Source organism: Coturnix japonica, chromosome 11 (genome assembly GCF_054131305.1).
Source record: "Coturnix japonica strain WE chromosome 11, WE-NBRP24, whole genome shotgun sequence".
In the NCBI taxonomy this organism is placed as follows: Eukaryota; Metazoa; Chordata; class Aves; order Galliformes; family Phasianidae; genus Coturnix; species Coturnix japonica.
The window spans coordinates 19,762,385-19,777,207 of NC_140673.1; the positions used below are offsets into that span (position 1 = coordinate 19,762,385).

General features: G+C 45.1%; 1 protein-coding gene across 33 annotated transcripts in view; it reads left to right on the top strand.

Annotated features, from left to right (window-relative positions):
• Positions 1–14,823, top strand: part of PTPRF (protein tyrosine phosphatase receptor type F) — a 332,623-nt gene that overhangs the window by 238,350 nt on the left and 79,450 nt on the right. For 18 of the 33 annotated variants that reach the window (XM_085512298.1, XM_085512304.1, XM_085512291.1 and 15 more), the window contains one exon: positions 1,796–1,984. In XM_085512298.1, coding sequence (XP_085368424.1) covers positions 1,796–1,984 — 189 coding nt within the window. Of the gene's footprint in view, positions 1–1,795; positions 1,985–9,301; positions 9,320–14,823 lie in introns of all 33 variants that reach the window. The other 15 variants (XM_085512285.1, XM_085512284.1, XM_085512296.1 and 12 more) reach the window with 1 other exon arrangement.

Genomic DNA, 14,823 nt, shown 5'->3' on the forward strand with positions numbered 1-14,823 from the left:
CGTGCTTCTGTGTGTGCCCTTCTTTTTGTCTCTTTTCAGCCCTGTAGGAGCGTGCATTGTGATTGCTCGGTATCGAGTGCTTCTGTTGCTTGTTATTGAATGCTAGCTCTGGTGTCATTTCAGCTAAGCTCTACGTGCCTTTTGTCTTTGAAAATCAATGCAGGGCAAATTAAAAACAACAACAACAAGAAGAAAAAGAACTAGTTTATATTGGTAACTTTAATAATAATGATAATAATAATAACAAAAATATTCCTTTTATGTATGCTCATGATGACAGAGGTTCCTGGGGAGGCCTGTTGGAGAGATAAAATATGGTTTGTGCTCCAAATAAGCATCAGGAGCCTTTTTTTCCCCTTTTTACCTTTAGAAAACCTCGATGTCTCATTGTTACTCTCAACCACACAGAAAGAAAACATTCTGGGGTGATGTTTTGTTTACAGCAGATGTTGCTTTCTGCTGCAGTCTTGGTGTGCGAGCAAGTCAAGGGTCTTGGGAATTCTTCTGAGGTCTTAGGGAGAAATTAGCTAAGAGGAAGCTGTGTTTGTACTGCTGGGGTGGTAGAGCAGGTAGGAGTAGTGAGGGGATGTGGGTCCACGTGTGTGATGGTAGCAGGAGAAATTGGACTGCAGCACTCTCAGGCTCTTGTGGGACTTTGGAAAATGCTGAGATCTTGTTTGTTTAAACACTGCAATGAGCTGGGAGCCTGGCAGAATTGGATTTGCAAAAGAACAAGCTTACCTAAGTTCCCTTAAAATAGGAAAAAGAAGAAACATACTGAAAATAATTGAGTTTCTGGTGCTTTAAAAGCTTCTTAATGTTCTTCAAGTTCTTTTTTTTTTCTGTGAAAGTATGTCCTTTTGATTGCAGTTCAGGCTTAACAGAGTACAGTACATCTCGGTACTGAATGAGTAAATGAGCTCAGTTCTGCAGCTGCTATTGAACAAGGATGTTGGAGCATGCCTTGGCTTATCAGCGAAGGCTGCCTAATGTATTCAACCCAGCCTTACCTGAGTGTGCTCTGCAGCAGCAAACCCAATTAACTGTTTTCATACCTGCTGTATGAATGGTGTAGCAGTTACGGCGGTGCTTCATTTTATGGTATTTCTGTCAGACATGCCAGAGTGTGAACTGGCCATTTGTCACACATCTCTGTTGTCTGCAGCCCTCAAAATGCACCAGGAGCTTGCCACAGCGCAGCCTTGGCAGGGAGGCTTTGGAGCAGAGTGTGGTTCATTAGCTTAACATTCATTAGTTTCTAAAAGCCTTCTGAATCAGATTTGAGGGCACGAGGAAGAGATTTACAGTCTATCCTACTAGTGTGACAGAATGTTCCTATTAGAAAAAAAAAGAGAGAAAATGGGCCTCTCTGGACCATTCTAAGGGGTTTTATTGTTTAGCTGTTGCTTTTCAAGATGCCTCAAACTATTTGGCATTGCGTTTGTCTGTTATGTTCAACTCGGTCCTCCCACAGAAAGGCAAATACCTGCTTTTACGGAATTATTAACAACAATAGATGAGCTTACGTATCAATGAAAATTATAGACGTTTCCCAAGGCAATTGATTTAAACGGAGTTAAATTTAGTGGAAGCTTCTATTGGTATAATGAATGCTCATTATGGAGCCTAATGTGCTTTAAGGGCTTGAAAACCTTCTCAGTAGGGAAGTCTAGCTGCTGTTTTCCAGCAGGGGCACAGATGCTGTGCAATGGTAGCGCTGTCACTACAAGTACATCCCCATTGCTATGCCGGAGCATTTCTGTTTAACCTTGTTTGCCTTTTCTTCTTCTTGCAGAAGACCACCTCCCAGCTGGCTTCCCAACCATTGATATGGGCCCGCAGCTGAAGGTGGTGGAGAAGGCCCGCACAGCCACGATGCTCTGTGCTGCCAGTGGTAACCCCGATCCCGAAATCTCCTGGTTCAAGGACTTCCTGCCCGTTGACACTGCAACCAGCAATGGGAGAATCAAGCAGCTCCGCTCGGGTAAGATAGCAAAGCAAGTAAGCATCTCAACAACTATGCTTTTCCTGCTTTTTCTCTTGATGCTATTATTTTTCCTTGTGATGCTGAATACGACTCTAGACTCAAATGTCAATTTGATTTGAGGTTGTTTTTGTTACAACATAAGACCGGGTTTTGGAGCTGATCCTGTCTGCCAGGATATCATGGCTTGTTATAAGAGACAGGCACGGACATTCCTTTTGGGGCATCAGCCAGATTCCTTCTTCTGTAGACCAAGTTGACATTGCCACAAATCCTTGCTAGACTCAGTCATTTTGCTGCCAGCTCAGCAGGTCTCAGCAACCCTTGCACAGTTCAGATCAGTATAATGAGATGCTGGTTGAAGTTTTACAATCAGTGGTCATGTACTACTTCACTCCTTACAGAGACTCTGCAAGACAATGCTCTGCTTGCTGTTGAGATCTTTATCACTCTTGCTATGTGACACTACAAGAATAAGGAAAAATCTAAGAAGCAGCAGTCCAATGGATTTCAGAGGAAGGTGGATGCAGTTCTGAAATATACAATTTCTTGTTTGTCATTTGATAAGCTGAATACTAGCTTTAGAAATACAGACATTTAGTTCTTGTGGGTGGTTTGGAATACGCTCATTTTAGTGAGAAACTCTTTTTTTTCCACTGCACTGTTCAGTCTCTCAAGACAGTAAAGCCCATTAGAGAATTAAAGAAAATAAAACATCGCTCTGTTCACTTGATGGAAAGCAGCTCCCTGGCGTGAATTGCAGGGGACATTTAACAATGCATAACATCACTATATAGCAGCTTTAGCCTGGGGAAAAAAAGTCCACGGTATCCTGCTGAAAGTGCAGAAGGACCAGAGCTGAATTGGCTTCATTCTAGAAAGGTCTTGTGCTTAAATAAGAGACAGAATGTCTTGCCTGGCCGTGATGTGTCTCTGGGCACTCAAAAACCATTTGTTATGAGTGCTGCTGCCAGGGCAACACTATATTCCTCCTAGCAAGGTGAATGTCTTGACACATTTCCCCATAGCAGGAGTCCTCTGCATAAATCTGATGATGCTTGGATAATAAGAAGTAGGATTTTACTTGGGGGAGTGGGTAATGAGACATCACTCTCATCAAAAATAGAACCCAGCCTGACACTCCTGATCCCACCTTGATGTACCAGTGAGCGCTAATTATACTAATGCATTTATGGCTTATGAAATTTCCCAGTGACCTTTAGCTTGTCTCCCCCACAACATGGTTTAATCTTGATCTGTTTGCGCTGAAAGAAAATATCACACTTGTTAATTATTCTGAGAAGCTTTAGGAAGCAGCAATAGAAAAGTACACATGGATGTGTTTCACTTCATAGCTGACTAAATCAGCATCAGAAATTACCATAAATGAGCAGCAAGGCAGCTCCTGATGCACTTGCTGTATGTTCTCCTGCCTCCTTTTCACAAGCACTTGGCTGCCTCTCTACCAACTGCTTCACAAGTTTAGTGAGATTGAAAGTTTGAAAACAAACCAGTAAACTCTGTCACTGTGTCCAAGTTTTGCTTCCTATTCGCTCTTCTTCAGCAACGTCTCAATTGAATATTTCACCTGGGATTCAAACTCTAGAGCTGGCTGCTTGCTGAAGACACAGTAATTACCAAGGGATGTGTCAAGGGAACCTTTTAGAAATCAATGAGCAGCACACATTCTCAGACTTGCAAAAGGAATTGATTTGCTCTCTAATGTAGTAAGGGAGGTTTCCACAGTTCAGTGCAAGAGAATTCTAGATATGAGTGAAGCTGATGATTAGATACCAGGATTCACCAGGGCTCTGACTCCAACACAGTGTGAGTGGGGAGTGAGAAGTTTACCACTTCTCATGTCCCAGAGCTTCGACCCCTGCTATCATCTGTGGCTCCTTCCTGTGTTTCTGGCCAATACAAAGTAGGGGCTGCCCCTTGAAGTTCCTGGGCCCCCCTTACGTGGCAGCAGACTCTCTGCATGAGAAGCGTGATGGGTCGGGCAGTCTCTGATGCATTCTGCAGGATGCTAATTGAGCTTTCCAGCTCTACACCATAGTGGGGCAGAATTATTTTTCAAAGAAAAGAATTTAAATAGATACCTCATTATATGAGAGAGTTTAATAGTTTGCAAAGTCTCTGCTCCATTAAGATCATATCTTACAGCCAGCCTGGCATATCTGCAGGAATGTCAGTTTATACTGTCTCAATCTAAATATACGCTCATTTAATTTCATTTAATTAAAACCCAATAAAACTTAGACGGTTGTAATATAGTTAAAATAGTCACAGCACAGTGTCAGCTCAGTATTGCATATATAGGCTGTATGACCTTCATCCAGTACATAACCTGTTATTATTCAGTTGTCCTGAATATAGGTCATAACGGTCACAGCTGCTATAGAGTCTAACTCAGAGTTGAGGAATGATTTTTCTTTAAGCTTCTTGTGTGGAATAAACAGCTAAAGAAACACATGCTCAGGAGAGGTGCTGTCTCCTGAGGCTCAAAGCTATGTGGGCATGCAGTGTTCTGGGGGCTTCAGGCCCATCTTTGAACTCACATGCAGTCAGATCATGTGCCCAAGTGGACTCTGAACATCACTTTCTAGAGGTGTGTTTGTCTCATGTCAAGGTACTATAGTCTGAGGTTTAAGGCAACCAGCCTGTCATCTTAGGCTCTTTGGACCCTAGAATAATGGTGTCTGTCAGTAGCAAATATGCAACTTACGTCTGCCCTGTGCCCTGCCGTCCGCATTTCCTAATTGCATCTGTATATGCATTTTTTCTTATTAAACCTCCTGGGAGTTAACGTAACTCTTCATATTTAGAAGGCTTTTTCCTCTTCCTCCCCCCCAGCCCAGTACATAGGTCTTTCCTCCAGAATAATGCTTGATACATTCTGAGTCCAGCTCTTGGGTTGTTTTGCCAGTACGTGTTGAGGTAATTGCTCTAGAGATGAGAACACAAATAAACACAGATTTTCATCTCTGTTATCACAGATCAAGGCAAAGGCAAGGTCTCTGACTCATGCTGGTTGTAGCAAAATTCTCCCTTGCTCATCTGTTAGTACTCCCCGCCTCGTGTTGAGAAGCTGCTTTTCTGCAAATGCAGTGACTCAGAACAACTCCCTGTTCTCACCAGGGGTGCATAGCTTTGGTCATTGCTCCTCAGTCACTGACAGAATCTGAGGCCAGCTCTGTCTGAGCTGGGAAACCTCCCCAGCACACCAGTTCATTTTAAACCTGTTTGGCTGAACTGATTTTAAAACAGTCATGAGACTGTCATAGCAAAAGATGCCCATATGAGGGTTCTGGCCCAAGCGGGTCAGTGCTGCATCTCCAACCATGTTTTAAAATTACTTCATGATGTGGCAAAAACTGTCTCAATATAGATCAGATTGTACTGATGCTTCACAGCTATTCTGTAAGAATTCTTGGATCACAAGCTCCTAAAGACTTCAAAGCAGCTCTGGTGGTATTCACACTCACAAAACTCTTGAATACTTCCAGTGAGTTTCATACTGGAATTGTTCTTCCACCTCATTCTTCAGAAAGCTTCTGAACAGAATGTCAAATTAGAATAAATAAATACCCTGACCATCACCGAACAGATATCTTTGCAATGCACGGAAATTCAGGGAGCATTGCCATCTTGCATCTATTAGAAAACTTGATGTTACAACAAGCATCATTCTTTTTTAATCACCGTCAATTAACTGAGTTACAGAACCGTGCTCTAGACCCTAGTGTGGCTTCCAGGCAATTAACTGCCAGTGAAGTATCAGAGAGGGCTCTGCAGGTGACTTCATTCACTGTGTGGGAAAGTGTGGGTGCCTCTAACGAAGAAGCAGTGGGAAGCTGCTCACCAGGTCATCTCACTGCATTTATTCTCGCAGTTTCCAGCAAGCATTTTCATTTTAGTCTTGGTCCCATGGGTAGAAGAACTACTTACATGGAAACCAAAAACATACCCAACATACACAGCAAACTTGCAAGAAGAAGTGGTGCCTGTGTAACCTGTGTAATGCCTGCGTGGATGGTGACTGCTCTGTCCTGCTTCACTGCTGATAGACAGCATTAAGGCCCCAGCAAAAGGCATTCAGCTCCTAGTAAGATACAACTTGAAGTCCAAACAAGAGATAAGCAACAACTTGAGACAATAAGAATAGCCCAAAAGAATGGAGATTGGGTATTATTATCCAAAAAAAGATTAGGAAAATCACACAGGGATGGATGCTCACTCAAAGAATGGAGTTACTGGATAAAGGTTGAAACAGTAGCACGGCCAACCAATTGATAACTGAAGTTTTATGCGCCTGAAGAAACTGTACTGTACTTGTGGGTCTTGCAGTCTGAGGCCCACACAGCAGCAGTATGATTCACGCAGTCTTCCCATTGCAATTGAGATTCAAGTTTGCGTTACCCTAATGCCTAGTTGCAGCCAGCCAGAGCTTTGATTTCTTTCTTTGACATTGCTTTGATATTATAGAGATATTATAGAGATAAAATAGTTTCCTATAATGAAACGGTTTGTTAATAGGTCTAGGAAGAGTTGGTGTCAGCAAAGCAAAGTCCTTTCTCCAACAAAAACTCTGATACAAATACTGGGAATTTTCCAACATGGTCCTGTGTTTTGCCTTCCTTTGGCTGCTTGGCTGCACGCTTCCAGTACACGGAGGATATAAGGGACAGCATTTATTCCTGCTAAAGTGATTGTATGAGGTGTTACCCCATACGCCCTTAAACCACCCTGGGGTTTAAAGGTTGATCTTGAGGTGCCCTTTGTATGAAGTAGCCTCGTGATCACAGGGCATAAGACAGCTTCAATAATGGTTCATGTGATGGCACCTCTGTCACTTGACAGACTTGGCAGGCACTCTGTGGCCTACGTGCTGTGACCCGGTCCTTTTGAGAGACACCCTGAAAGGAGGGTAGTCAGAGATGGGTTGTCATATGATGCAAAGGGAGAACGGGAACTTTGATTCCTTCTAGAAGAGGAAGTTTATAAACCAACAGGAAAGCCTTGTTCACTGCCCCTAACAGTGTCCTCTGCACAAAGACTGAGTGTCTTAACTTTGCAAAGGTGAGAGAGACCCAGAACAAACTGTGCCAAATACGGTGTGCCTCTCAGCTGCTCCCACAAGGATTGGCTTACATTCAGAGACCGGGAGGACTGGGACTTAATGCAGGAAAAACGAGCTGGTCACACTTGCATGTTAGGGAATCTGCTTCAAGTATGCAGTTTCTCCTAAAGCTCTGTGTAGACAATTGCATATTAGAGGAAGGGTTTAGCCTCTGCAGGGAGTAGATCTGAAGATTTGCTGCAAATCTTTTCAGTTCTAGAAGAGAACAACAAACCCCAATTCAGACAGATGAGAGAGAAGGAAGTCCTGCTTTCTGCCCCTTGGGCTCACGCTTAAAGTCATTGCACAGTTCCCGTGGGAAGTGACACACTGTGGTGATGCTTTTCTTAATTTTGAGAGTGATGGGAGGGGGTGGAGGGAGGCCCTAGACCAAACAGAACAAAAATAACCCTTGGCAAACTTTCCAAACAGGCAAACAGAAATAATGCCATTTTCCATGGCTGTGCTTTTTTCTATGCGAGTATCCCTGGCTATAAGTATTCAGTCAAGGGCAATGGTAGTTACTAAGATAGATAAATAAGCAGCAGATTTATTATTGTAAGGGAGAGATTACCCACAGCTTCACTGACTGCAGGATCTTTTCTGATGCTTCAGTCATGTGTGGATACAATGCGTCTGAAAATATAACTAGACATAAAGTTAAGATGGGGTAATGTCATCTTGGCAGTGGAAAATGCTAAAATGAGTAGTTGCAATTGCTGCTCCTGCTTAGAGAAAAGACTCTGCCTAAAGGAAGGGTAGTTAGGAAAGACAGAGAATAAGTATAAATATTGTAATTACTTTTTAAGAGGCGAGTTAAACATGCTTAAAATATGCTTCTTTGTATTTACAGAATTTCTTTTCTGTCTTTCTTTCCCATTGGGTGATCATTGTTGTGGATAATGGAATGAGCTGTAAATCTGAGATACACGACACTCTTGTATGCATTCTGGTATTTATTAATCAGTACACTGAACATGATCTGACACACTGTGTCCTGTTTAACCCTGTTTTTCTGTCTGTTTAAACTCCTCAGTTTTCTTTGGTAAGTGCTTGGTATTCAGATCTTACAAATCTGCATAAAACCAACACATACCATGAACTGCCTATGGATTCAATCTGCATGAATCTCTCCCTTATACTAACAGCCTCCATATGTGCAAAATAAGACCAAGGGGACAAAAGTGGGGAGTAGAAGGGTTCCCTGCCAATTTGCCCAGCTGGAGCATCTCCCTGTGAATCATGCATCGTTACTGATTGTGCACTGAACTCAAGACACTGACCGGTGGGTCTTCCACTTGCTAAACACATTGACCTCAGAAATGAACCTTTATAGATCACTGCAATAGGGTAACTGAACCTCAGTCCAAGAGAAGCCCTCCTTATAAGATACTTTTCATTACAGCATGTAAAATTATCTCCGGTGCCTTATAAAGAGGGTGGGATTCCTTCCTCCAGCTAACATCCAAATCAGGCAGGAACAACAGAGATCTGGCTAGCATGCCGTTGTTACGTTAGCAGAAACCACTTCGTTTAGCAATACTTCCCTGTGTAAAGTTAATTCTGCACGACACCGATTTCTTTGCTGCAGGGGACCCAATGCAAGGTTTAGGCAAATGCAGAGAATAGCTCAAAACTGATTTGTTACACTCTCCCCCAAGTTTAATTTCTTTAAGCAAGCAGATTTTGTCCCACTGGTCATTCTAACATAGCGAAACTGCACCTAGTGCCCGCCACCATGCGCTTGCCACCCTCTGCTGCCCAGCATTCGCGGTCACACAGCCCCAGGCCACGCACTCCTTGTTCTGTAAGGAATGAAGGGGCACCGCACCATCCTCCTGATGTATCCTCCATCTCAACTGCTTGAGCACTGGTGGGGTGAATGCCAGCGGTGAGGCCAGCCGGCAGTGGCAGCTCAGCCCACACCATGTCCCCAGTGGCAGCAGTGGTGAGATGCGAGGCTGGGTGCTGCACTCCTGTAAGCAGTGAGCTTTACTAACCCCCCGAGAGTGTCACTCTGACTTTTACTGCACATCAGTTTCTTTTTTTTTGTTTATTCCTATCGCGCTAATACAAATTCTAGCTTGGGAAAAAAAAAAAAAAAACTTTCTGCTTTTTTAGTTATGATTTTCTTCCTTTCCTCTTTGTACTAATGCTTCTCTCTAATCTTATTTGCATTCAAATTACCTCACCAGGTGGTACACCGATCAGAGGTAAGAATGCTGAAATGTGCCTCCAGTTGTCACGTCACTCCATCTCCTGTCTGCCTTGTCCCTTCTCCTCCAGTGTTGCTCATCTCCAGCTTTACTCTCAGCCCTAACTCCGCCAGCGCTCTCGCTCATCCGCACTCTCCCACTAGTGTGTTTATTTTGGTTGCTTTTTAGCGTGACTTCTCGTAGACTCATCCATTGCGGTTTTGCACTGTTGAAAGGGGGTTATTCAACGGAAAGTTTGCAAACTGAAAAATGCTCCCAGGTCTCCGCCACAGGAGGGTTGGCATCTCCTGCAGCTCCTGCAAGGCTCTGAGCTCCCCGTGCAGTTGTGGCCTCTGGGGTTCCTGTCTAGTGGGTGGGAGCTGTGTTAGATGAATTGCTTTGGTGTAAGTAGGTAACATTTTCACAAGAGAACAAATTCCCTTCTGCTGCTGCTGCTGACAGGCAAGAAGCTGTAATCAGATGGAGATCAGTTGTTGAAAGTTTGAGCAAATCTGGCTCTGGGATGTTGTTTGCATTGCCCATATTTGCCTTCCAAGTGTGGCAGCAGAGTGGGGAAGCGCTGCCCCAAACCTCCCCTTCAGAACGGAAATGCCAGCGGTGCTTTGTAGCGCAAAAATTTGGTTAAATAGAAGAATCGGAAACGCATCTGGCTGCTTTAAGCCTCCATTAATTAAACCCACCTATGGTTTGACAGCCCAGTGTGCATGGTCCCTGGCTAGTTTTCAAAGCCTGTGTGCACCAGTAATGACTTTCCAATTGGAGTGTTGTCTTTTCTAGGCTAAACACTCAAAGTTGTCCCTTCAGATTAACTTTAGCGTGTTAATCAGTGCTACGTGCTGAGGCCCTCCCGAGTTCTCTTGTGAGTTTGGTTACCCCTGTTGACTGACCCCTGGATTTCTCGACAGAGTGACTACCACCTACAAACTGATGCAACCCCATTTGTGCAGTTCTCCCCTTTTCTCCTCTCCTCCCCCTTTTCCCCGAATCACCGCTGGAAGTTAATAATCTGACTCTCTGGAACTGGTTCTGTTGCTGGGGGTTAATGTTTTCAGCTCCCGTTAAGTGATTTTAGAGCAAATGTGAATTGCCGTTTGATGCGTATTTGCATTAAGTTGCCTCTGTAGTAAATCTGGGTCAGGGAAAAAGACTGCAAACCTTATTTTGCTTTGAATGGGCTTACATATCTGTCATTCCTCCCTTTGGAACGCTCACGATTGACAGCTGTGATGTTACAATCTCCTTAAACTATTTCTTCATCTCCTGTTCCTATTGCAAATCCTAAAACGAAATGACAGATGGAATGCTAAGTAGCTGAGCGCTCCCTGCTCCCAGCCCGCGTGCAGCGCGGCCGTCCCGGGGCCTCCCCACGCTCTCGCCCTGTCTGATGACATTAAGTGACTCAGCACCAGAACCGCGTGGATGCTCCATACGTCCTGCTTGGGAACTGAGCGCATCTCTGTGAAACGGAACCATCCATCTCATGAAACATAACTTCCCCACACCCCCCACCCCCCTTCCCACCTCCGTTTGAGTCCTGATGAGGTATTTTGAGAATGTTCTTGACATTATTTAAAATATATGTGTCCTGTTTGAATGTCAAAGATGACATTTCTGTGAGAGCAAACAGAAGCCACGTGCTGCTCTCTGGCTTCTCCCAGAGGATTTCTGTCAGCCTAATGCCTTTTATTTAAAACGGAGGTCATTGAATTTCTAAAGATAACGACAGATTAGATGAAAGTGCTTTTGTGATGGTGAGGTTGTGTCTGTGTAGAAGTGACTGTTCTGCCATGTTCTATACCCAGCTGCACTCTTGTTCCTCATTAAGGTAAGTTGGATGCTTTGGAATCCATTCATTTGGTCTGAAAGGAAGGGTGAACTAATGACTCTTAACAAACCCTTTTGGTAACGATGTTGGGGGTGGGAGGGCAGATTGGCTTTGATTTAATGGCTGCTGTGATTGTGTCTCTGAGAGCTGTGTGTGCAGAGCCCTTGGGAGGTTCGGGTGCTACCCAGGGCCTTTGAGCCGTGGCAGCAGAGGACCCACTTGCAGGAAGCAGCAGAGGGTTAGTAAGGGGTTGACCTATGAACTTCTTCCATGCACCCCTCACCAAACCATAGGAGATTTTTCTAGTCATCTTGTTTGATCTTAGCAGCACTTTTTTGGTCCTTTCTGTCCGAGACGTCTCTGGCTTCCCTGAAATGGGAGGAGCCGCCATCTATAATTCATAAGTCTCAGTTTGTAGCTTAACTCTTTGCCCCTCAGGGACTGCCCCGGGTAGTAATTAAATCTTGAAACCCCTATTTGTTCATCAGGAAGACACGGAGCTGGCAGGCACCCATCATGTTAGGCAATAGCTGACTGCTTAAGGTAACCCACAGATGGTATCAGCAGCTCCACGTTTAAGCACGTTATGCTCCCTTCTTATTTTCAAAGCAGAAAATAAGGTGTTCGTTTCTAGCATTTCTCTGGAATTCAGCTCGCTCAACCGTGTGTGAAACCTGGCTGCATTTTCCTGCCCCAGGCTGTGAGACGGCACAGTACAGTTGTGTTTCAGGTGGGTGCTGGACTGAGCAGGCATTAGATCAGATGCACACGAGGAGGTAAAGAAATACCATCATCTCAGGCATTATCCCTCTGCTGTCAGATTTATTTGTTACTTTGCTGTCACCACAGGAAATACTGAGGTTCCTGTACATAAGAGTATTTCTTCCCAGCAGACATCAGCATAGCAGAGGTCTGTCTGAATTAACTTTAGATCAGCTCACTTGGGTGTCAGAAGCTGTCTGTCTGAGAAGCCAGGTAAACACCTGTACCAACTTCTGTGTAGCTGCAGCTAAACCTTTCCAGTCCCGAGCAAACTGATCTAAATACAGCTCTGGTATTCCTGTGCCATCCTGAGAGCTGGAGCGTAAAGCTATCCAGAGAGATTAGAGGAAGCTAAAAGAATTCTGCTGTCTTTTTGAGCGTGTGTTTGTACATTTGATTGCACTTGGTATGTGAAAGAATTTTTCCTGTTGCTTGAGCTTTTTTAGACACTCACACACACACAAAACGAAAACAATTTTAAAACAAGAAAATACATTTGTGGAGCAGACAGTGTCAGAGGGGTGGCTGGGTGGGATAGAGCTGGAAAGGTTTGTCATGCCATGTTTCTGGCTGTCAGGCTTCAGATTGGCTCGTGTCCCTTTAGAAACACACACAGAGGTAATACGGTGCGTTTGACAGTGCTGTAGCTTTGCTTCTGATGCAGAGTCCCCTGAGATCTCCTGTACCTGCTGGTAAGAGATCAGAGCATCCTGAAGCTCCTCTATCTGAAAAGGAGAGCGATGTGCTGCAGTGCACACTGGGTTCTCTCCCTCCTTTTGCTTGTGTCGTGCTTGGTGGTGATGGTCAGGTGCCATCAGCAGCCGCCTCTGGTGCACAGGAGAGCGATTTCTCACCAGCATTGTCATCCAGAACAGGCCCCTTGCCTGCCTATCACCGGCCTCTCAGGTATAATGAAGATAATGAACACTAACAACAAAAGTACATCTGTAGTGTGTTTGGTTGTGTAATTGGCACTGCTGATGGCTAGTGGAGATGAGGTGCATTCATTCCTCTGTAACAGCTGGGAGGTGCTGCTGTTACAAATGACAACAAATGAATATGGGAAATGCTTATTTTCATTATTAGTGGCTCTTCCTTGGTTTTGGTGTCCTTCAGCTTTTCACAGCTCCCAAAGCAAATGTTGGTTGTCTTGGTCAGTAGCCAGGGCTACTGCTGTCCCTTGGCTGTCAGGGCTCTCATATTGTCTCTTTCCCCACTGTGTTCATGCTTGCAGTTCTTGTCTCATCTGGCCTTGGCTCTGGTTCTGCTCTGCAGCTCCCTGGATTTTGTTAGGACAGTTGCTCTGTGGGTGGGAGTTTTTAGCAAAAGAAGGATTGGGACCCTGAGCAGTGATTGAAAGGGTGGCTAAGAATGCTGCTACAGGGTAACCATACAGTGTTGGTTTGGGATAGCCATGTGCTCTAGCATGCAGGATGGGCATGTTGTACCTGTTCCCAGCTGCCTAGGAGTAAGGGCCCTGGACACACCACTGTGTTCATTAACACGTGCATCACAAGGGCTTCTGTGACAGCAGACTGGTTCCTCTGCCTCCTTTCATTCCATGTCTAATTTTATAACCAGGTCAAAAGGTCATTCATTGCCCTTGAGCAAATACCCCATTAGAGTAACAGCGCAGCTCCTGCTGCCAGGACAGAGCTTCCACCACAAGGGATGCAGAGCAGTGGAGCCCCGGAGCCGCCAGGCTCTGCTCCATGCAGTGCTCTCTGGGTGTTTGTACTCTGCTCCTGATGAGCTATGGAGCAGGATTTCAGAGAGATCAATTTGTATGGCAGCTTGGAGCTTTTCCATCTGCTTTGTCACGTAGAGGAGAGTGACAAGCCCTCCGTGGTGCAGCAGTACCCAGCGCTGCCAAGAAGTGGCCCTTATCAGGATCTGCCTTCCCCATGCTCTGTGCAGTGCACTTTTTAAATGCTTCTTTTAAGCACTGTCACTGCAGCTAATGACTCTGCCTGAGCACAAGTATATTTGAATAGATAAGTATCTCGGAGAGCTGCAAATGGGGATGCTGTCTGTGCCCGAGTTTAAAGAGCAAAAGAAAAAGCTGGGAGAGGAGACTGGCACTGGCAGAGAGATAGTGGCGCAGAGTAAAGGACCTACAAGGGATGCTTGTCTGTCAACAGAGCCTGATTCTGCCCTCAGCCCTAGGAAGCAATGCTTTGTCACCATGCTCCCTGGCACTTGAGAGCAGCCAGGGGTTTTCCTCAGGAGCTGGCAGCTCTCTGATAAGCTGAGATGTGTTATCAGGAGCAGATTGGAGCCACGAGTGAGACTGACGTGAGGTGACAGCGCGGTGAGGGATGGCTGCCCCTCTTCTGCTGGGCCCTGCTGCAGCTGGGGAGCTGCAGAGGTCGGGTGGTGCTCTGCAGGGAGAGGTTTTGCTCTGATGTGAGCCCCACAGGCTCTTTAATAAGCTGTTCTGTTCTCTGCTGCTCCCCATGCACCTCTGTGCATCCCCATGGTAGATGGTCCTCATACATCTGCTAGAGCTGTGTTATCTGACTGCACGTCAGGCAAATGAGAAGGTACCTGGCACCGGAGCGTTGGAGGAGACCAGACAAGAAGTCTTCTGTGACATCCTGTATGAACAAGACCTTATTCAGCAACTTGCACAGCATAAAACCCAAGTAATGAATAAAAGTAAATCAGCCTGCCTAGCCCTGGTTGGCAGAGGCACAGAGGATTGTAAGATGAGATGCTGGCAGGGCTAGGAATAGAAATCAGGTCTTTACATCCCCAGTCCTTTGTGAGTCTTGAAAGCAAAGATTTCTGTACCCTGTTGAAGATCTTTGGGTGCAGCTTCCATAAACTACAGAGACAGGAGCTGCTCAGGATTCGGTTCTTCCTTGTCTGTGGATCCTCGTGTCTTGTCCAGCCTAGGTTTGAATTCTGTGAG